General features: G+C 41.5%; 2 protein-coding genes across 4 annotated transcripts in view; one reads left to right on the top strand and one right to left on the bottom strand.

Annotated features, from left to right (window-relative positions):
- Nucleotides 1-835: 835 nt before the first annotated feature.
- Nucleotides 836-21,476, bottom strand: LOC310881863 (uncharacterized protein; the record flags this gene model as incomplete). Its single annotated transcript, XM_083799686.1, has 2 exons — nucleotides 836-18,912; nucleotides 19,601-21,476. The coding sequence occupies one exon, from the start codon at nucleotides 21,474-21,476 to the stop codon at nucleotides 20,178-20,180; it is 1,299 nt and encodes a 432-aa protein (XP_083655812.1). The 3' UTR covers nucleotides 836-18,912; nucleotides 19,601-20,177.
- The window catches only part of GRIN2A (glutamate ionotropic receptor NMDA type subunit 2A), a 226,225-nt gene continuing 204,499 nt past the window's right edge, over nucleotides 842-22,567 (top strand). The window contains exon 1 of one of the 3 annotated variants that reach the window (XM_083799670.1): nucleotides 842-3,122. The gene's annotated coding sequence lies outside the window, so the exon portion shown is untranslated. Of the gene's footprint in view, nucleotides 3,123-22,290; nucleotides 22,415-22,567 lie in introns of those variants that run through there. The other 2 variants (XM_083799677.1, XM_083799668.1) reach the window with 2 other exon arrangements.

Below are 22,567 nucleotides of genomic sequence, written 5' to 3'. Positions count from 1 at the left end.
TCGTCCGTCTCCGGCCGCGCCCCTCGCGGAGCTACGGAACCGCGGATCAGGACTCCACACTCGCTTCGTACAAAAGTACGTCTCAATCACACATCACACATCACACAGAGTCTCACCCGACCCCCGAGGCAATACTTAATATTTCTTACCTTGGTCTGTGCACAGAGTTACTGGATCAATTCTTAAAACCCTGAGTGCCTACCTTCTTCCTTTTCCCCACTACTTCACGGATCCTGCCTCTTTAATCAGTCTCGGGCCCTCTGTCAGCTCTCCGCAGAGCCGCCACCGTCGATGCACAGGACCGCTGAAATCAGCGGGGCATGCCTTCCTGCTGCTGCGGCGGTGGGGCTCCCCGGTAGGTGACTGGCTCCCGGACGAGCCCCCAAATTGTGAGAAACGCTCCGTAGCCAATAACTTAGGCTCAGGCGAGGATCTCAGTGAAGTAGTAATTTATTCGCGATTGCAATGGCGGGCGCCCCACAAGCAGGAGAGCGCCCCTACTAGTTCCAAAAACACAGTTTATATACTTTTTGATGACAGGACCCTCCCCTGCTTCCCCACTGGAGTGGGTAATCCAGGTTCACAATCTATCTGATGCTTCACAGACAATGCCTGGCCTTCAGTTGCCGGCCTGTTTTTGAGATGGTAATGTTTTCTCCCCTTATCTGGCTTGACTTAACATAGTGATTTTCACCTGATTGCTCTAAGGAGTCTGGTTGTCTGCATTTTAGGAGGACACCTGCTGAGCTTTCTTATCACTGTAAGCATATCTCAATACCACATTCCTTCCTTCTATACAATGTAACACTGCAAAAACAACATTTCTATTCCCACAGTTCTCCCTTTTACTTATTCCTGTTCTCAGAGCTTTGATTGCAGAAGAACGTAATGCAGAAGTTGTCACATCACTTAAAATACACTATGCCTCTCCTGCTTAATGGCTGGAGCTGTCAGAGAATGTGTAGTGGTTCCAGAGATTCAAGTGACGCTGAGCTGTTATTCTGCTCTACTGCTATTATAATAAAGTTTAACAAACATTTAGCTATTCTATTTAGTTTAGTAAATGAAACATTTGCGGACAGTGAAGGTGATTTTGTCTTTGCTAGTCAGGTGGGCTTGCTTTATGAAAGCTTAAGTAAAATGGGTTAATAAAATTCCATTAGCATGGGTCTGTCACAGCCCTCCTTTTCATGAATATAAGACACAGCACAGAGGAGTCTAGCTCTTTACATAAATAATGCAGTTGTGTCCTGGTTTCAGCTAGGATAGAGTTAATTTTCCTCCTAGTAGCTGGTAGGGTGCTATGTTTTGGATTACTACGATAAGAGTGCTGATAACATGCTGATGTTTTAGTTATTGCAGAGCAGTGCTTACACAAAGCCAAGGGCTTTTCAGCTTCTTGCTCTGTCCTACCAGCTGACCCAAACTGGCCAAAGGGGTATTCCATACCGTCTGGCGTCATGCTAAGCAATATATAGGGGTGGCTGGCCGGGGTGGGGGGGCCGGCTGCTCGTGGATAGGCTGGGCATCGGTCAAGGGTGGTGAGCAATTGCATTGTGCATTACTTGTTTCGTACACATTATTAGTAGTAGTACTACTATCATTATTATTATTATTTTCCTGTCTTAATAAACTGTCTTTATCTCAGCTCACAGGCTTCAGTTTCCCGTTTCTCTCCCCCATCCCAGAGAGGGAAGGGAGAGGGTGAGCCAATGGCTATGTGATGTTTAGCTGCCGACTGGGTTAAACCACAACAAGTTGGCTTGAGCGAAGGTCTACGTATGCTTCTGTAATATACACCTTACAGAACTGGCACAGCACGTTTTCTGTCAAAATAGTTCAGCCTGTCCTAAATATCGTTTTAGTGGCTGTGAGGGAGGAGGGTGGAGCCCTCCTTCCTTTATCAATTCCTCAGACTGTGTGGTAGCTCCTGTATCGTAAATGACAGATTGCCCAGTGCTGTCCTGTGTTGGGGGCTGCGTTTGCACTTGTTTGCTGTGTGTTTTTGGCAGGGTGTGTGGGAATAGAAAAGTTGTTTTTGCAGTGTTACATTGTATAGAAGGAAGGAATGTGGTATTGAGATATGCTTACAGTGATAAGAAAGCTCAGCAGGTGACCTCGTAAAATGCAGACAACCAGACTCCTTAGAGCAATCAGGTGAAAATCACTATGTTAAGTCAAGCCAGATAAGGGGAGAAAACATTACCATCTCAAAAACAGGCCGGCAACTGAAGGCCAGGCATTGTCTGTGAAGCATCAGATAGATTGTGAACCTGGGTTACCCACTCCAGTGGGGAAACAGGGGAGGGTCCTGTCATCAAAAAGTATATAAACTGTGTTTTGGAACTAATAGGGGCGCTCTCCTGCTTGTGGGGCACCCGCCATTGCAATCGCGAATAAATTACTACTTCACTGAGATCCTCGCCTGAGCCTAAGTTATTGGCTACGGAGTGTTTCTCACAGGTGAACTTGCATGTTAATATGCATCAGGAGAAATGACAAGCAATTGCCTTTTCATCCTCCTTTTGGATGCTTAGTTTCATATACTTATTATTCTAGGCAAAAAAAAAACACACTTATATAGTATAAGCAGAGCTGCTGGGTGTGTCATAATCTTGAATCTTCAGATTTTTTTCAGTTTCTAGTCAAATTTCCTCATAGCATCCTGATAAAGTGAACACTTTTAAGTGTTTGTTCAAATATGTTAACAGTACTACTTTTCCAGTAGTCACTGATTTGCTTTGAGTTATAGAATTCTTCCACAAATAAATTACAATGTAGGTATGTGGTTTATTTTGGTGACAGGTGCATGCGGGATAGCTCCCAAAAGCATGCACACCTTAACGCGGCAACTTGCTCTGGTTAAATGCAGTAAAAAGTTACATATGCACGAAGTTTCCCAATATGCCTATATAATATTATTCATAACCTATCCATGATTTGTATTAAAATCAGCTCCAAGAAGTCATTTCCATAAACTCCTCCCATCTGCGCCTGCGCAGTGCCTTCTGGTGGTGGTTGTCGGGAGGTCATGGGGATGAAGTCCGGTAACACCTCTTCATCACGAGTAGTTGACCCCTGCCTTTGTACAGCTGCTCCTTGACTCTTGTCCAAACCACAAGGTCGGTCTCAGCTGGTTTTTGAGACAGGTTCCCCATTTTTGTCAGGAAACATCTTCTGTGAGGGGCCCTGAGACTCCTTGTTTCGGTTAATTTGCACAGTAGTAAGCAAAGACTCAGCAATATCTATTTTAATGCGATTAAGCAAGCCCCCATTCTTTTATCCCTGGCTTCAGTCACCGTATGCCAGTTGTTCATGATTTATGCAGCAGTAGCACCAAAACAAGGATATCATTCTGTACATGTAAGATTTATTTCATAATCTCCCTCTGAAATTAAGGAATATAAGGGATAAGATTCCCTGAACATTAATTGGACTCAGTAACTTGCTTGATCAGTGGCCTAGCTGCAGGCAATGGAGCTGTGAACCAGGTTTGTGGGAGGTGAGCAAAGAATTCAGTAAACAGCAATAAACATAAGGATTCATCTGTACAATAAGGAAACATCTTGGACACTGACTAGTAGAATCTCTGCTACTTAGTTTTCATTAATGGTGATATGTAAATATTAGTACAATTCAGTTTTGTTAAAGTAATTTGAACTTTATATATATTTTCTGTGGGAGTGTGGCCATGGGGGTCGACAAGCCCCATGGTTGGTGATAACATCGGGCTCTTAACGATGAGGCCATCAGGAATGTAAAGAGTTTAGAGGGAACAAAGAAAGGTGATTCAGGAGATGCCTTGCCGTCTCGGGTTGCTTGTTCTCCAGCCGTTAAGGCATGGAAGTTGCTGGGGGTTTGCGGTTGCCGGGCAAAATTGTTGACCAATGAATAGTTAGTGAAAAAGGACTGCTGTGGGGCGAATGGTATAAGAAGGGAGCCTGTCCTCAAGATTGGGAGGCAACAAGGAGAATGAAGTTATGCCCTCAATATGAGAGATGAAGTTAGGCCCTCAGTGAGAGAGGGATGAAATTGTCATCAATAAAGTAGTAGTAGTTACTGATCCTAAAAGAACCCTGGTGTCCATGTGGTCATTATGTCACACTTTTCCATCCTTCTCTGTGTTTTCCCCACCTCCTTATGTATTTTTGATCATATCGTGGATGGCAAAGTAAGGTTTCTGGAAAAAGAAACGCTGAGTTGCAGAACACTTGCATCTTAATCAGAGTAGGTAGGTTAAGGGATCTCTATTCTCTCTGATCAGGAATCCTTAACTGCAGGATTTTTGCTGAAGACTATTCAAGCATATTCTGTTCTATGGATTGCAGTGTCCAGGGAGGTTCAGAATGTATTTAGATTTTGCAGAATCCTAGTATACTCTTCAGAACTCCAATTGAAAGGTAACAATGATTTCTCAAATGGAAGTGGGAAGAGTATGTTGAGGAAGATATATTTACTTCATTTCACTGCTTCAGATGGTGACAGTGGAATTAAACAAATCTGTTCTTTAAGATTTTGGTATGTTTTCAGCCCTACCTTCTCCCTTCAGTTCACAGCTGAGAAGAGGTTAATCAGTGGATGAGATTGAACTGATCTGAAGTCAGGCTTTAACAATGATAGCAGAGGGCATGTACAACAAGACTTCAGATGCTACTGACCACTCAAGAACTTTATGCAGGAAAGAGAAGTCAAAATGGAGTTATGTATAAATAAAAAATTCATTAGCATCAAATATAGTCCTGTTTAAAATTTTATTGCTCCCTTTGGTAAGGGCACATTCACTTGAAGAAAAAAAAAATGTTTTCATAGTTATTTTCTTAACACTAATTAAAACATGGTGCTAAATACTTGATACCTGCTATGACCATCCAATTCTACTATCCAGACTTTCAGATCTCAGTGTTTTTGGGGTAGGGAGTATCTGGACTCTGTCAGTGGTTTTCATCTTAACCTCTGGCATCCTATTTGAAGCTACTTTGTATTTGCAGCATTGCTTGACCTGATGGGATGTTTAAGCAGTTGAGTAAGTGGATAAACAGAAGCTGTTTTTTTTTCCACAAAATTCACATGTAGAAAAATGGATGTGCCTGTGGGAGCAGAACCCCATTAGCTCTACCAAAAAAAAACCACCTGTTTTTGAGTGATGTGTTATGCAGCTAGTGTTTGTTACAGATATTTGAATAGCCTAAAGTAAATATTAAATTGTTGCTTATCATTCTTGTATTCCATTTTTGTATGTGGTAGCATAAATGTTCATCTCAGCACAAACTCATATGCTAATCACTTTATTATATCTCAAACAGTAGGAACACCTACACAAAGGCAGAAGACAGAACTATTTTGCTAGGCATTTCCACAAAAATCCTGTGTATTATTTTAAGGATGGTGTTTCTACTCATAATCCACTTTTCAGTTATTAGTAAATCACTGGTTTTCTGAGAACTCTTTAGGAGGATAAGAATCAAGAGATACTTAAGAGAATATCTCCAAAATAAGTACTTTATAGGGAAATGGCTATATAAGTAAACTAACTTTCATTTTTCAGCGTCTTCACTGCACAGCTGGTATCAGATTTTGTTTCATTTAGAGATAAGTGCTAAAAGTCAGTTTAATTTTGGTGACAAGAAGTTTGTGTACTTGTATTTTTATTACTTAAGAACAACTTATGTGATTTTAACCACTTTTAGATACCATGTTCATATGCAGAAACCCTTGAAATTAAAGCATTTATTCTCAGCAATACAACTGTTTGCCAAGTTGCCTATTTTATTTGGTTGCTTAACTTGAAATTTGAGCAGTTCTAGAAATATGAGCTGGCACTTGATTTCCCATTTGAAGTTGTTCTTCTGGTACACTCTCCCTTTGGCCCCATGAGTTGTTGCAGTGCACCTTACGCAGTTTGTAGGCTGAAGAAACTCTTCATATGCAAAGGCAGGAGTTTGTTACCCTAATTAAAGTCTTAACAGTCTAATCAAAGAGTTATTATTAGTCCAGGAATAATTATTGCAAGTAAAGAAAGAGTATTGTTGGAGGAAAAAATCTGTCGTAATATAGTTAAAATTGTTCTTCACATGCACCCTAGTCCTTACTCTTCCCTGCTGTTATGTTCACCCAGCTGTTAGTCTTCTGACACCAAAGGTCAACAGAGGCAGCCTCCCCCAGCAAGGAGTGGGGAGTGAGTTGCAGCCAGTCAGCTTTTCCAAGGAGGACGGTGGTGGTGGTCTTATTTTACAACCCACTTGGGGCTATTCTTATTTTCTAATGTGTGCTTACACCTTACTTTCTTTGTATGTCTGGAATGCCCCATAAAAGTTGAATTTCCTGTATGTAAAATATACTGTATACATGTGTTGGATGCTTATTCTTTGTTCCCTTTTCATGTTTTACCCAGCTCCTGAATTTGCATACTCTTAATGAACAGTAATCAATCAGCTGTATTCATGAGTTGAATGTAGGTGGGACCTCTCTTACCTTCCTGTTCCCATACTTTCAAGTCCTTTCCTGTTATCCTGTGCATGAACTACTCTGCACTATGTTGTTATTTAGGTAATAAATAGTTTATTTTATACAGATTAACTACTTGTCATTATTTTCTACTGGTCACAGAAATATCTCAATTACTGTAACCACAGGTCTTACACTACACAATTGCACAAAACTAAGCTAAAACTGAAGCAAGGTGAGCAAAAGTGTTGTGATTTAACCCAGCTGGCAGCTAAACACCACACAGCTGTTCACTCACCCTTCCCCCTCCCTCTCTGGGGTGGAGGAGAGAAATGGGAAAGTGAAGCCTGTGGGTTGAGATAAAGACAGTTTATTAGGACAGGAAAATAATAATAATGGTGATAGTACTACTAATAATATGTACAAAACAAGTGATGCACAATGCAATTGCTCACCACCCGCTGACCGATGCCCAGCCTATCCCCGAGCAGCTGGCCCCCCCACCCCAGCTACCCGCCCCTATATATTGTTTAGCATGACGTCAGATGGTATGGAATACCCCTTTGGCCAGTATTGAGTTATATAGCTACCAACCTGGAGAGGCCACAGGAGCTGGAGAGGTTGGAGTGGCTGCAGTGGCCACAGGGTCCATGGGTCCATCATAGGGGTTGGAGTGGCCGTTGGGCCTGTCACAGGACTTGGAGCGGCTGCAGTTTCTGTCACCAGGTTTATAGTAGCATCGATTACAGCTTGATAGGCATAGGCCAGACCCCAGCACGCTACAGGGATCTGTGTCTCTTTGGAATTGCCAGACTGATGACACACCTTTTTCAAGCATTCTACCAGTTTTTTAGGATTTTGCAGTTGTTCAGGGGTGACTTTCCAAAACACTGGAGGTGCCCACTGCTCTAGAAACCTGCCCATATCCTCCCACACTCCCTGCCACTCACAACTATCCCGCCTCAGGACAGATCTCTGAATGGCATTCTTAAGTAGTTGTTTAACCTTAAACAAAATCTGAAGCACATTCAGGAGACATAACAATAACACCATGCTGGTCTGAACATACCAAGGGTTTTTAAAATCTTGAAGAACTATTGTAACTAGCTCGGAGGATAAGAGGGGGGCGAAGGAGAAAGGGAGAGTGAACAAGGAGGAAAAAATATCTCCCCGCCCCCTCCACAGATTGGTTCCCTGAGGAAGAAAGGCAATAGGTATAACTGTTAATAGTTTCTGAGATACGGTTTCCAAAGTACAGAGTCGACGACAGTGCTGAGTACAAATACCAGGTTAGTCTCATGACCAGCAATTTCATCATGTCATAAGCCAGTATTAAACTGCACAGTACTATAATGATCTTAAACCAGGACCCAGAAAGGATAAACAGCACGACAGGGATCACATACAGAAAGTAGCCTGCTGTATAACTTAATTTGGGAAACAGGCACAGCAGACCTGAGATTAAAGCAATCAACATTGTGACTAGCAACTATTAAGCAGGTCTAATACTTATACCAATTTTAGTTTAACACGCTCTGGTCAGATCTGTCATTATCTCAACCCTTTGAGCCCCACATTGGGCACCAAAAGGACTGTTGTGGTTTATCCCGGCCGGCTAAACGCCACACAGCCGTTTGCTCACCCTTTCCCCTCCCTCTCTGGGATGGAGGAGAGAAATGGGAAAGTAACGCCTGTGGGTTGACATAGGGACAGTTTATTAAGACAGGAAAATAATAATAATGTGTACGAAACAAGTGATGCACAATGCAATTGCTCACCACCCGCTGACCGATGCCCAGCCTATCCCCGAGCAGCCGGCCCCCCACCCCGGCCAGCCACCCCTATATATTGTTTAGCATGACGCCAGATGGTATGGAATACCCCTTTGGCCGGTTTGGGTCAGCTGTCCTGGGTCTGTCCCCTCCCAGCTCCTGCTGCACCCCCAGCCTGCCCACTGTTCTGATCGCTCCTTTCTGCTCATTTAATCTGGAGCTTTTTGTAAAGGAAGTTGTGATTTGTCAGTGTATTTATTCTTCTAGAGCCTCTTTGGAGATGCACTGAGAAGGATCTCAATTTTAGGGGAAATCCTGGAGTATTTTATTTTATATTTTTTGTATCTCATTATAAAAACGCTAACCACTTTTGAAGGTCTTGGTTGTGCTTTTGATACAAAGTTAATTGTATGCATTCTTAATACACTGTGAGAGGCAAGTTATACTTTAATGTTTACGGAAGAAATGCAGATACTGTCTGAAGAAACTAGTAGTGAAGCAGTTTTTCCAAATCTGTTCAATATTACAGCTTGGTGTTCATAATGGGCAATTATAATAAAAGATAAACTTCTTTATGGGATTTAGAGCTCTAAGTAAATGTGCTGTTGAGGTTTGGGTCAGCTAAATTAGTAAAGTGGGCATTAAAGTTCCTGTTGTGCTTATGGGCCAGTGAGAAACTGCCTGCCTGCCAACCTCCTTGACTCACCCCCAGAATTAGCATAAAGCAGTTCATTCATAGGTTAACTTGCTGCCCAAAGCTTTGAGGCTAAGGATGAGACGACTGATTAGAGATTAGACTGGAGTTTTGCAGTGTAAATGGAGGGTTGCCATCTATCAGGAATAACAAGTTCATCCGTCCGTGATTCTAGAAGGAAACGGTGTCTGTGTGTACCTGAGTGTACTTCAGATGGGGTTGGTTGTTATAATGTACTTCAGAGTATGGAATGGTGAAAATGCTTTGTTTTATCAGTGGTTTCCTCAGCAGTTTTCTTCCATTAAAGTTTTCTCCTGTTCATTTTCTTTTTTGGGCAAAGGAGTTCAAAGCCTGCAAACATCATCCTCTGTCCTACACTTGTGAATTGTTAAAAGAATTGAGGGTTCAACTTTGGGCCACTTTTTCTACTGCTTTGTCCTCAGCCTGAGCTCTGATTTTGCTATAAAGGTGTAAATTTTACTGACTGGTTTCAGAGTCAGACATTTTAGAAGTGCTTTTGAGCTGCAATAAGCATTAAGACTTCCAATGTTGTATAGCTCGCGATGGTTTTGTTAAGGATTCTGTATGCTAGGTACCCAAACTTGCTGTAGTAAGTTGTATGGATGCCACTGTGACTTTCTAGCTCCAGCTATACTATACAGCATTGGAGGATCACTATAAGCATCTACTTTTTTTTTTTCTTTTTTTTTTGGGGGGGGGATTTTTCCATGTTTTTATTAAAAACAAAAACATAAAGTGACAAGGAAATGCAAAAGAAATCTAATCCCCCGAATCTGTGCAGTACACCTCTTTACCCAGGTAAGACAATTTTATTGTATTTATACAAGACTCTTTAGAGTTCCTTGAAATTCTGGTTTTGTGGGTGCATGGACAAGAGGAAGACATTTTCAAAGGATGTAAATTTTAACCCTTTAGTAGAGGCAACTGAGTTTTGAAGCAATTTGTCTTTCAATGTATCCTAAATTATGTTCCTTTTCATACTAATATAAAGCATCTGATTAACTCTGCTGTACAGCAATCCTTTGCTTTTATATCTTGTGTAAATCTCATCTCATGAATGCTTTAGATGAGGCACTCATTTCTGACATGCTTCTTAAAGGTCTCTAGATACAGCCTTTGGAAGAATGTCAATTTATAATTAATGCTTAAATGTTGAAAATCTCTAAGCTGTAACTTGTAACAGAATGAGACACGTGAAACAAAAGTAATACACATTAGAATGAGGCAAATTACTACATTTAGATTAGCTTTCACATTTGAAAGTACAGCCATAAATGTGAATTATTATCTAATTTATTTAACTGCATGGGTATATAATCAGGGTCTCTTGAATATCAGGAGTTCTTAACTGATCATCAGTCCAAGTTTTGTTAATACTTGAATATGCATGGTGGAAATCTTCACTCTTCACTTTATTGGAATAGCTGAAGGCCAAAAATCCAAACTCATGTCCAATCCCCACCCTTGGCCAAATGTAAAAAATGAGCCAGACAAGGTATGGGCTGAAGAACACATAAAATCCCATCTAGTGAAAATACAAGTTGTCTCCTGAAATGACTTTACGGGAAATATCAAGATGTCACATTTCAATTTTTACTTCAGGTAAAATTTATGTTGAGAAGATGCTTTAATTTGAAATGTTGATTTTTTTTTCTGCCTGAAATAGTACACAGCAAAAATATAAATACTCTTTTAAGTACAGTTCCTAATATATTTTTGTCTAGATAGGTGTGGAGCTGAGATGAGTGCTCAGGTGGCTCTTGCTTTATCAGTTACTGCAGGACAGCTTGACTGTGGAAGGACTAAAATTCATTACCCTTTTTTCAGTGATTTTTCTATATAGATACCTCACCCTACAGGTAATCGTATCCAAGTGAGAGTGTGTGTTAGCTAGGGAACAAAATCCTTTTGCAATGCAAATTCATTTGCTTTGCTTTATTACCTCTCCTGCCAATAAAATAGAGAAACTGCCCATTAGTCAGTAGCAGTTTACTGCATAGGTCCCTAGCATCTCAAGGAAATAACGTAAATTCAAGTGGAGCATAGTCTGTGATGTGAATCATGCACAACTGCAGTGATCAGCACTATCATTCATTAAAGGTCATTAAACATCTTTTATTTCAAAAAGTTTCAGCTGTGAATTGGGATGGGTTGTTGAACACAGGTTGGAAATTACCTTCTAGATGAATTTAGAAATGCTAAAGAAACCATTAAAAATTAACTTGTATGTAGGTGAAAAATATTTGGAAATACGTTAGTAGTGATGAGTAAGTGCTTTCACTGTATACTGGTTTCACAGCTGCTTTAGTCATAAATAAATGTTTTCTAGTGCTGTTGAATCAGCACCTGATTGGGAATGTTTGAAACAATCACAGAGATCTAAGATGACTTCTAACCGTAATATTTGTGCTCTGCAGTTTTGAAGATCTGAGCATTTAACTTCTCAATACAGTAATCAATGACACCAGGTAAAGCTTTTTGGAAGGAACAGAACAGTTTTTTTTCTTTTTTCCTTTTTTTTTCTTTTTTTTTTCTTTTTCCTTTCTTTTTTCTTTTTCTTTTCTTTTTTTCAGTTCTCATAGGAAACAGTTGAAGGTAAAATCCTTTACTTTTTGCTCACAGAATTAAGCTGAAAATCAATCTCATGTTTTTGCAATCAAGAGTATTGCCAGTGATCTCAGATCAAGATTAAGCCAGAACTCCTTGCTTGTTGAAGGGCATTAGGCTGTGACCTGGAATTTGTTCTGGTCTAATGCCATTTTCGGTAGTGTGAATGAACGTGTACTGGCTATTTTTAAACTTAGTCTTAAGGGGTTTAGTTGCATGTCATTTAATTTTGCATAGAATTGGGCTGACAGCCCAGACGATCATGGTAATGACTTTGGTTCAAAGTGTGCAACAGATTTGTCTGAGAGCAGCTTCTAATGCAAAATGCTGGAACTGGGAAGCAAACACAGAAATCATGGCTTGCAGTTTGTTTTATGTATTACATGTATTGTTGTTACAGATGCATTAGAAAATAATCTTCTACCTGGGAAAGTTCATAAACTACATAGAACAAATAGATACAGTGCACAGAGCAATGGGAGAACAAGGCAGGCAAGAGCAGGACTATAAGGGGGGCTCACAGGACTCATTGGTAAAGATTAAATTCTTCCTGGTTGTATTGGTTATGAGCAATGTGAATTTTGATTTTTGTTGTTGTTGTTGTTGGCCTCCTTTTATCTTCTTGAATGGTAGTTAGCTGCTGGTGTAGAGAGACAGGGAGTTTTCTTTCATTTTGCATAATTTGATTTCAGACTCTAGTAATTTTACCTCTTCTGCACTGAGATAAATCAACATCTTCCAGGACTCTTGAGCAGGGAGCCAGTCTATTCAGCATTATGCAAACTGAAACTTTGACTCAGGGCTTTGTATTCTGTGATGGTGTCAATAAACTGATGTCTTTCTTTGGGCCAGTTTCTGCTTCTGACTAGAAATAGAGCTTTTTTTTTTTTTTTTTTTCCCCCATTTCATTTATTTATTTATTTTTGCATTGGTACTCCCTATGGAAACATTTTTCTCGAAGAGATTCCTGCTGAGAATTTTTTGTTATGTTCTCTCTGTTGTGAAGTCATGGGTAGATACTGAACACCTGGATGAAGAAAAGAAACTGGAAGGGAAATGAAATTGTTATTAGGTCATAATGAAAGCAAACGCAGGAAAGAGCTGCATCTGAGGAAAACAGTAAGAAAGGCACTCAAGAGGCAGACAAGGTATTTAGAAAAGTTAGACTGACAGCTTATGATGTTGCAAATATTGAAAGGGAGGAGTTATGTCATCCGGATCTGCTGCAAAGAGGGTGAAAGTGGTTGGAATAAAAAATACAAAAACATAGAAAGGGCTCCTGGCAGACAGTGCTGTCTGTTTTTTTGGCATTGTGAAAGAATGTTGTCTGTTGGCTTTTGTTGTTGGACAGTGCAGCTGTGGAACCTGCATATTTGAAATGATCTCTATTTGTGTCTGCTTTCAGTGACAGGAATCTCTTCCTCTTATTGCCAGTGTTCGATGGATTTCAGGTGCTTTGTAATTTAATGTTCCTAAATTTCACAAAGGTACGAGAGAGTTGCTTGGAACTGAATTGATGCCAATCTTTGTAACTCCTGAGAGAACAGGTTACATTGCCATCTTGCTTGTGTCCACACCTGAAGTCCAGTCACCTTCGACAAGTCCACCAGAAATTAAATAATCTTGCTCTAGAGGATGGTTCTCGTGGATATTTGTTGAGAAGGAATGAATGAACTGGCAAAAGTCACTCTCCAAGTATTTTGCAGTATGATGTTTTCTTACTTAAACAGATTTAAAAATCAACAAGAGTAAATTTTAGTAGAATGAACTTGTGCATATTTGAGAGGTAAGTAGCAACCTAGTGATTTTAGTGCAAGTCTCAAAGAATCTGCAAAATAAAAACTGCTGAGTCCCTCAGTGTGTATTTAATTTGGGAGATGGTGAGTATTTTTCAGTCAAGTGAATGGATAGCACCTGCTGTTTCCCAGTTGTGCTGAGGCTGCAGTGGCAGAATATGTGTTGTGTTGGCAAGGGAAAAGTTTTTGTTTTTTTCTCTTTTGTCTCTATTTATCCTCGTCCATAATGAGCAGGATGAAAGTAGATACGAACGGGCATTTCTACTGCATCACCAAGGCTGTGTCCCTACTTGGTTCTTTTTAGAGGATTTATGTGATGGAAATAGGCTGTGAATGGCCAGTTACAGATATCAGATAACACAGATGGGTACCTGACTGTGTGGGAACTGACTTTTTTTAGCAAAAGAAAATGCGGTTCTGAACAAACCGTTATGTCTGGCTTCTTGTTTCTGCAATCTTGTTAACACTGGAAATTAGTCACAGAAGACTGAGGTTTTGAAAACAAAATGTGCTCTTGCTGTAGACCTCATTCCTGGTGAGCAAAGAGGTTTCTTCTATCTGGCTGTTGGGGAATTTCTATTGTACCCCTTGAGGTGTATTGAACACTTGTTTCAATATAAAAAGATTCAATGAGCAATGCATTAGACAGTGCCACTGCCTTAAGTGGTTCTAGAGGGAGTCCTCCAAGGTGTGGGACAAGTGAGATCCGCCAGTGCCGATCCCATGAGCACAGGCATGGGGTGCTTCAGCCTGGTGTTGGGTTGGTGCCTCAGTGCCAGCTCTGGGGTGTCCCCTGCATGCTGCCCTTCTGCTCTTGCTACATGGCACTGCTGTAGCACTTATCAGAAAGGGAAGCGTCACTCCCTGGTCATTCCTTGGTCACAGATCAGCCTTGCTGAGCAGTTACAAGTTGAATTTCTCCTTCATGGCCTCAAATGCAACATTGTAGGTTGCAGCTATTCAGTATGATTGATTTACTAGCCAATTTCTCTTATTTCTTCCTTATTGGTCTAGTGGTTTCTTAGCTTGTTGTCCCTTTTGGTTTCAGACACTTAGCCAAAAAAAAAAAAAAGTCAAGACTCACTTTCCAGCTTCCCCCCCCGACACACTGCATTAGTTGGAGTTTGTGTCCCAGAATTGTGGCTGTCACTGAGAATATGTAAGCTGTAAATTATAGCTTGGAAATATCCAGTTTCTTAAGATCTAGGTCAGAGGCTGATTCAAACATAATAATTTATAATAATGGAACTAGGGCAAAACAAAACAAAACCCTCTCACCAAATGCAGCTTTTCAAATATGGAGAGAGGGAAGTAATCCACTACAAAGACATAGCCAGCACATTGTGAGTTGAGAGAACAAATTACTGCTCTTCACCAAATGAAGCTGTACAGACCCACTCAGGCAGTTTTCTTTAGTAACCATTGTTCAGTTCCTTATTGCTTAGTCTTTCCATTTCAATTTGTGCAGAGCAGTGACATCTACAAATATTACTGCAGCTTACAAAGAGCAGAAATGAACTTAGCAAAGAGAAGCTGTCTGACCTCTAATGCACACCGATTGACGGTATAAACAGTGAAAATCTGCTCATCAGGAGATTAATTTCATCTGATTGTGCATTAAGAAGTTAAATGTTTTTAAATATCTCGATAATATCCTTAATAATTTTATAAAGAGTCTGTGTCCCCTCTTTGAGATTGCATCTTGGAGTTGTAATACTATTGTGTTTGTGTTTAAAGCATAGCTGTTCTGAGCAAAATAAAATATTGAAGAACTTGTTTTAGTTTTGCATACTTGTTTAAAAGTTCACGCTTTTAATAATGATGTTGATTCTGTTGCTCAGGGGTTGTAATGTAGTGCTTGTCTTCTATTGAAATTTTGTACAAATGAAGCATCCTCTTCTTCCCTGTTGACATGAGAATTTATTGGGGAATATTTTTATTACCTAAGGTGTTCGTGTTAGTTCCTTCCACAGATAATGTATTTGTATGCTTTTTTGTTCATCTTCTCAGTAATGTTGGAGGCAGTGTTCATAGATTATTATGGGTTAAAGTTATCAAGAACGGTGGAGAAAGACTTATTGCATAGTCTGTGCCTAAAAATTTGTCCTCCCAGGTAGTGAGGCTACAGGGTAGATGTTGTGGTGTACTTCTGGTGGTTGACACCCATCAGTCCTCTCTCTGATCTTTTCAAAATGCTTCATGAGGAAGGCAGAGCAGTGCATAAACTTCACTGGATGCACTGGGACCCTACTGGACCACAGCATTTCTTTTGAGGAGCCAAGACAGATAAAAAGGGATACGCAAGGTAAAAAGTTTCTAATGTGTTCTACTTTTGAGAAGAACTGGGCTGTGTCTTTTTGTGGCTGTATTTATTTAGTAGAAAATATGGATTTGGGTCAGCTGAAGGTATGATACTGCTATCTAATCCTATTGAGTTTGTCCACTTGTTAAAGAAGTGATTTTGGCCTAGTATTTTTGAAATGGTGTCATCTTGCTTAGGTATCCAGTAAAAAAGTTAATGTGCAGCACTTCCTTCAAAATAAATCTTTGATTTAAAGGGAACAAAATTGTTTTGCTATCTTGGATTAACCAGAGAACTCAGAATATATTTCATTCACACAGCAATATCTGTGATGCTTCTACTGGGGGAAGCTACAGACAATTCAAAGCTTCAAAGTAAATCTGCTTTAATGTGTTTAAAAAACATGCAAGACACTCCTTGATGGGAAACAACATTTTTATAATATTATGTAAAAGCAAAGAGGCTGAGGGGAAAAATGAGGCTAAGTGACTCATCACCAAGAAAGCTGATCACAAAACATTTGCCCATTTTCTCTGAGATGCTGAAATGCAAGTGGGGGACATTTCTAGTTAGAAAATCCCACACATTACATTCTCTCTTCCGTTGTAACCCGTGGAGATGACCTAGCTTTTCAGCCATAGTTTAACTTTTTGTAAAAGCAATACAGATTTGGTTCACAACGATTACACGTGCAGAAATGTTAGTATGCTGGGAAGAGAAGGATGTGATGTAGAAGCACTAGGATCTATAGGCTGACTGGGTTCCTACTTGTGCTACAGCATCTCTTTCCCTTCCACCTTTTCACCTACCTCAAATGATGTTGTTGCTGTGGCTGAGGTACAAACTCTGACCTGCTGAGGTGAGTCCATGGTCCCAGTGCTGAAGCAGCAGGGGCAATGATGGGGTAAAAGAGGTAAAAATGGATCTTCTGTCTGGTATACAGAGAGGACAGAGTTGGTTCTTTACAAGAGGTGGTGCTAACTCTTCATAAGAAGTAGTGAAATAGTGCTTCAATGCAATAGCTTGCTTTGGCTATACCTTAGGCTCCCTGACAAGTCTTCCTTCAAAACCTTTTAAAAGAAAAAATCACCTGTATTTAAAATCATGGAATGAAAGTACAAACTCAGGTATGACTTGGGGATGACCTGAATAATTTGATTTCAGCTCTGTATGTTTGTAAGAGAAGGAGGGGAAAGGTGTTAGCGTAGCAACCACATAACCACCAAGTGATTATATGAAGGTGCTTTATTCAGCGCTGGAAGCCGGGGCAGGTGCCCAAATCTGGCTTCAAGTCCCGTTACTTCCCAGCCGTTATTTATACATACAACATTGCGTCAGGTATACATATTCATTACAGGTTGCAATATCAGCCTCGCTTTTCATTCTAATTAGCTCCCCTCCCCTTTGCACATGCGTGGCGCACTCTGGTGGTCGTCCAGGTGGTCGTCCAGATGAAGTAAGGAGTCTTCCTCTCCGCTGAACTCTTTCACCTTTCTCACTCGACGCATGCTCCCTCCGCTCCTTGGTTCTGCTTCAACTCATTTCATCATCTCCAGGCCCTTATCCAAGGTCAGGTTGTACCTATTCCCTCCCAGGGTTCCCCTTCAACGATTCCTTTAAATGTTCAGTGTACTCCCTAGGTTTCCAGTATACATAGATTACTTGATAATGTAAGTACATTTAATAATATTTAATTATACCGTATGATCCATCACCTGAGAAACATTAATAGAACATCCATTCGATTCTCCCCAACACTAACATTTCCCCCCTTTGAAAATACTTCACTCATACCAAGAGCAAGTATTTTCATTACTATTAAAACATAATTATATACATCCTGTTTACCGGTAACATGCATATTCGGGTTCGGTTCAGGAGGCTCATAAGGTTTTCCATACATGATTTCATAGGGACTTACTGACATCCCACTTCTTGGCTTTATTCTAATTCTTTGCAAAGCTATTGGTAAGGCCTGTGGCCACTGTATCTTAGCTTCCTGACAAATTTTGCTTAATCGTCCTTTTAAAGTTTGGTTCATCCTCTCTACCTGACCACTAGATTGAGGCCTCCATGGGGTATGTAAGTTCCAGGTAATTCCCAGTAACCTACTAACCTCCTTAACCACACTGGCAATGAAATGTGGTCCCCTGTCTGAAGAAATACCCAATGGTACACCAAATCTAGGGATTATTTCCTGTAGTAACCATTTTACCATTTCCTTTGCTTGGTTGGTGCGACAGGGAAGGGCCTCCGGCCATCCTGAAAAAGTATCAACCCCTACCAATAGGTATTTATAACCTCTTGCTTTAGGCAGTTCTACGAAGTCTATTTGCCAGTAATCTCCAGGCTCTATCCCAGCTCTAGTTCTTCCCATCTCAGCATGTTTCCTTGCTACCGGGTTATTCTTTAAGCAAAGCTCACATTTTGACATTACTGACTTTGCCATTGTTAACATGTGTACCGAGATGACACCTCGTTTCAAATAGGTCACCATTGCTCCTGCACCCCAGTGACATTCATTATGTTTTATTTGTAAGATTTCTCGCATTACTATAGGAGGCACTATAAGTTGTCCTGTCGCAGTCACATACCAGCCGTCAGGATTCTTCTGGGCCTTCATCAAATTTGCAAGTCTCTCATCTTCTGCTGAATACTTTGGGTTTTTAGGTAATTTGAAACAAGAGAGGCCTACCTTCGATGGAATTAGAGCCATTACTTTCCGTACTTCACGCGCGACCTTCCGGGCCGTCAAATCTGCCAATCTGTTACCTTCTGCAATCTCTGACATCCCTCCTTGATGAGCTTTACAATGCATTATGGCCACCTGTTGGGGTTTCTGTACAGCTGTTATTAATTTCAATATTTCTTCCTGATATTTTATATTAGTCCCTTATGAGGATAGCATTCCCCTTTCTTTCCATAATGCCCCATGTACGTGGACTACCCCGAATGCATATTTTGAATCTGTCCAAATATTCACATTCTTACCCTCGCTTAGTTCCAGGGCTCGTGTCAGGGCGACTATTTCTGCTCGTTGGGCTGAAGTCCCCGGAGGTAGGGAATTTGCCTCAATCACTACCTTTGATGTAGTTACCGCGTATCCTGCAAAACGAGTCCCATTTTCCACAAAGCTGCTTCCATCCGTGAAAAGTTCCCAATCTGGTCTCTCCAGAGGCTGATCTTTTAAGTCTGTTCTGCTGGCATAGGTATGTTCGATGATCTCCACGCAATCATGACTGAGGTCTCCTTCCTCCGCAGTTGTTCCTAGAAACACTGCTGGGTTCAATAGGTTAGTAGTTCTTAAGATTCATTCGGCTGGGCGATAGCCAATGGCCCCCCTTTTGCTCCAATACCGTAGTCACCATATGTGGCACGAACACTTCAATTCGTTTCCCTAATGTGAGCTTCCTGGCTTCCTGTATTAAAAGGACTGTGGCTGCCACGGCCCTTAAACACGAGGGCCATCCGGCGCTTACGCATCCAATTGTTTAGAAAAATACCCCACAGGTCTTTTCCAGCTCCCAAGTCGCTGGGTCAGTACTCCTAATGCCAATCGTTGTCTCTCATGCACAAACAGCTGAAAGTCCTTTGATAAGTCCGGCAAGCCCAAGGCAGGCGCCTTCATCAGGGCTTCTTTTAATTTCTTAAAGGCCTCTTGTTGTGGCTTTCCCCAGGTAAATGTACAGGCCTTTTGGGTTTCATAGAGGGGCTTTGCTATGAGTCCATAGTCCATTACCCACAGTCTACACCACCCGGCCATACCTAAGAAAGCCCGTAGTTCGTGCAGATTTCGCGGCTCGGGGATTTCACAAATAGCTTGTATTCGGTTAACTCCCAATTTTCTTTGTCCTTGAGAAATTTCACATCCCAAATAAATTACTGTTGTGCACGCGATTTGTGCCTTTTGTTTAGAAACCTTGTACCCATTTAGTCCCAATTGATTCAAAATATCAATAGTTACCTGAATACATTCTGACTCTCCTTCGGTAGCTATTAATATATCGTCCGCATATTGTAGCAGCAAGTATCGGTCCTTTGGTACCTGAATCTGTTCTTGGTTAATCCAGTCTTCTATTTCTTTAGCTAGTTGACTGCCGAAGAGGGTCGGGCTATTCTTGAATCCTTGAGGCAACCTTGTCCAGGTTAGTTGCATCTTTCGTCCGTTCCGTGGATTTTCCCATTCAAAAGCAAAAAGCTTTCTACTTTCCTTGTCAATGGGTATGCAGAAGAAGGCATCTTTTAAATCAATTACCGTAAACCACTTATATTTCTCTTTTACAGATGTTAACAATGTATAAGGATTAGCCACCACTGGGTGAATATCTTTTGTTATTTCGTTTATTGCCCTAAGGTCCTGCACTAGCCTGTATTCCCCATTAGGTTTCTTTACTGGGAAAATTGGGGTATTATATTCAGATTTGCATTCCTCCAGAATGTGGTAGCTAAGAAATTTATCTATAATCTTTACTATCCCTAGCCTAGCTTCTAGCTTCAACGGGTACTGTTTAATCCGTACCGGTTGGGCCCCTTCCTTAAGTTCAATTTTTACTGGCTGGGCTAGTTTTGATTTTCCAGGCTATTTCCAACAGCCTATCCAAATTTCTCAAATCTGCACCTTCTAACTTTTGCAATTTCTTCCTAATATCCTCTTGGGCTTGTCCCAAGAAAATGAGTGCTAATTGAGCTTTAGCTTGCTCAGTCTCTACGTCTAAATCTGTATATTTCTTAGCATTTTCTTTCAATCTCTCTAAAAAGGCGGAAGGTGATTCCGCTTTTTCTTGCCTGACATTATACAATTTTGACCAATTTACGGTCCGGGGCATGGCATTCTGTACCCCGATTTGTACCCAATCTTGATATCTCTTCAGCCTCCTTATTCCATCCCCTGAGTTATAATCCCATTGGGGATCCTCGGTGGGGAAGTTTTGATCTAGATTTCCAAGCACTAATCCATTACGTATATCTTCTCGGGCTCTCTCTCTGGCTGCCCGTAATACCATGTCCTTTTCTGTTGAATCCATCAAAGTATCCAGGATCACCTGGAGATCATCCCAATCGGGATTTTGGGTTTTAATTATCATTTTCATTATCCTAGCTACTTTATCTGGGTTTTCCCTGTAGGTGCCGGCTGCTTGCTTCCATATCATTAAATCCCCAGCTGAAAAAGGCACCTTAACATATACCGGTCCTTCTGTCCCCACTCCTTGCCTGAGGGGAGCGATTATTTTCCCTCCCTCTTCATTTATAGTTTCCCCTGCCCTTCGCTGTTGCCGGGTCCTATGTGACACAGGGGAGGCTAAAGTCGGGAATTCTCCATTACTACTGCTATCTTCCTTTTCTTTTTCTCTCTGTCCTGGCTCTTCCGGCGGAGCCGACGGCGCAACTTCCAAGTCAATATTTCCATTATTCATTTCCCCATAATACTTATTATTCTCTATTGCCTGATGCTGTATACAGCGTCCCTCCTTAGTACATGCACAACAACGTTCCTCAGTTGAAACCTCAAGCACCATTATTCCACAAGCATGCTGCCATTCAGGCTTTCGGCGCAAATAAAAGAATAATTCCACATACGGCAGTTCATCATATTTTCCTTCCCGCTTACAAAATAGCATCAATTGTAAAATTGTATTATATTGCAATGTCCCATTCTCAGGCCAAGTTTCTTGGTCCTCTAGTTTATACTGTGGCCACCAAATGTTACAATAATCAATCAGCTTTCCTTTCCGCATTTCTTGACCAAAACCTCCCTCTTTCCAGTGTGCTAGCAAACACCCCAGCGGGGATGTCCGCGGGATAGGTACATCTTTTCCCAGAATTTCTTTAATCTTTTTCATTTTGAGCTTATGATACGGACCCAAAAGCTGCCGGAGCAGCAACACACTCTCCCGAAAGCTGCCGGAGCAGCAACACACTCTCCCGAAAGCTGCCGGAGCAGCAACAGCACACTTTCCGGAAGCTGCCGGAGCAGCAGCGTGCTTTCCCAAAAGCTGCCGGAGCAGCAGCGTGCTTTCCCAAAAGCTGCCGGAGCAGCAGCAGCACGCTTTTTACATACCAATAATACCAGGTGCTGACCCTTCAGCACAAACCAATACAATTACCAATGCCGAACCTGCAGAGCTTTCGCTCTGTCTAACGGACGGCGCCTAGGCTTACCCCGGGAGCTCCCTGCCCAACCGAGCGTGGCTTTCGCCGCGTCTGACCGGCAGGCTTTCCCAACCAAATCGGTACCGAATACCCAAAGTTGAAAGCACCTTTGCTTACCACTCCAGTGGTACGTCGTGAGCAGCGGAGGTCGGTCGTGGTCGACTGCTCCCCGAGAATCCCTCGGTGCCGGCTGGAGCGAAACCGAGACACGATCCGCCTCAGCAGTGCCCACGCTGTCCCATCTGGGTCGCCAAAATGTTAGCGTAGCAACCACATAACCACCAAGTGATTATATGAAGGTGCTTTATTCAGCGCTGGAAGCCGGGGCAGGTGCCCAAATCTGGCTTCAAGTCCCGTTACTTCCCAGCCGTTATTTATACATACAACATTGCGTCAGGTATACATATTCATTACAGGTTGCAACATCAGCCTCGCTTTTCATTCTAATTAGCTCCCCTCCCCTTTGCACATGTGTGGCGCACTCTGGTGGTCGTCCAGGTGGTCGTCCAGATGAAGTAAGGAGTCTTCCTCTCCGCTGAACTCTGTCACCTTTCTCACTCGACGCATGCTCCCTCCGCTCCTTGGTTCTGCTTCAACTCATTTCATCATCTCCAGGCCCTTATCCAAGGTCAGGTTGTACCTATTCCCTCCCAGGGTTCCCCTTCAACGATTCCTTTAAATGTTCAGTGTACTCCCTAGGTTTCCAGTATACATAGATTACTTGATAATGTAAGTACATTTAATAATATTTAATTATACCGTATGATCCATCACCTGAGAA

This window comes from Anser anser, assembly GCF_964211835.1.
Source record: "Anser anser genome assembly, chromosome: 15".
NCBI lineage: Eukaryota > Metazoa > Chordata > Aves > Anseriformes > Anatidae > Anser > Anser anser.
Note: the sequence above shows the minus strand (reverse complement) of the source record. Positions and strands in the feature narration are given on the sequence as shown.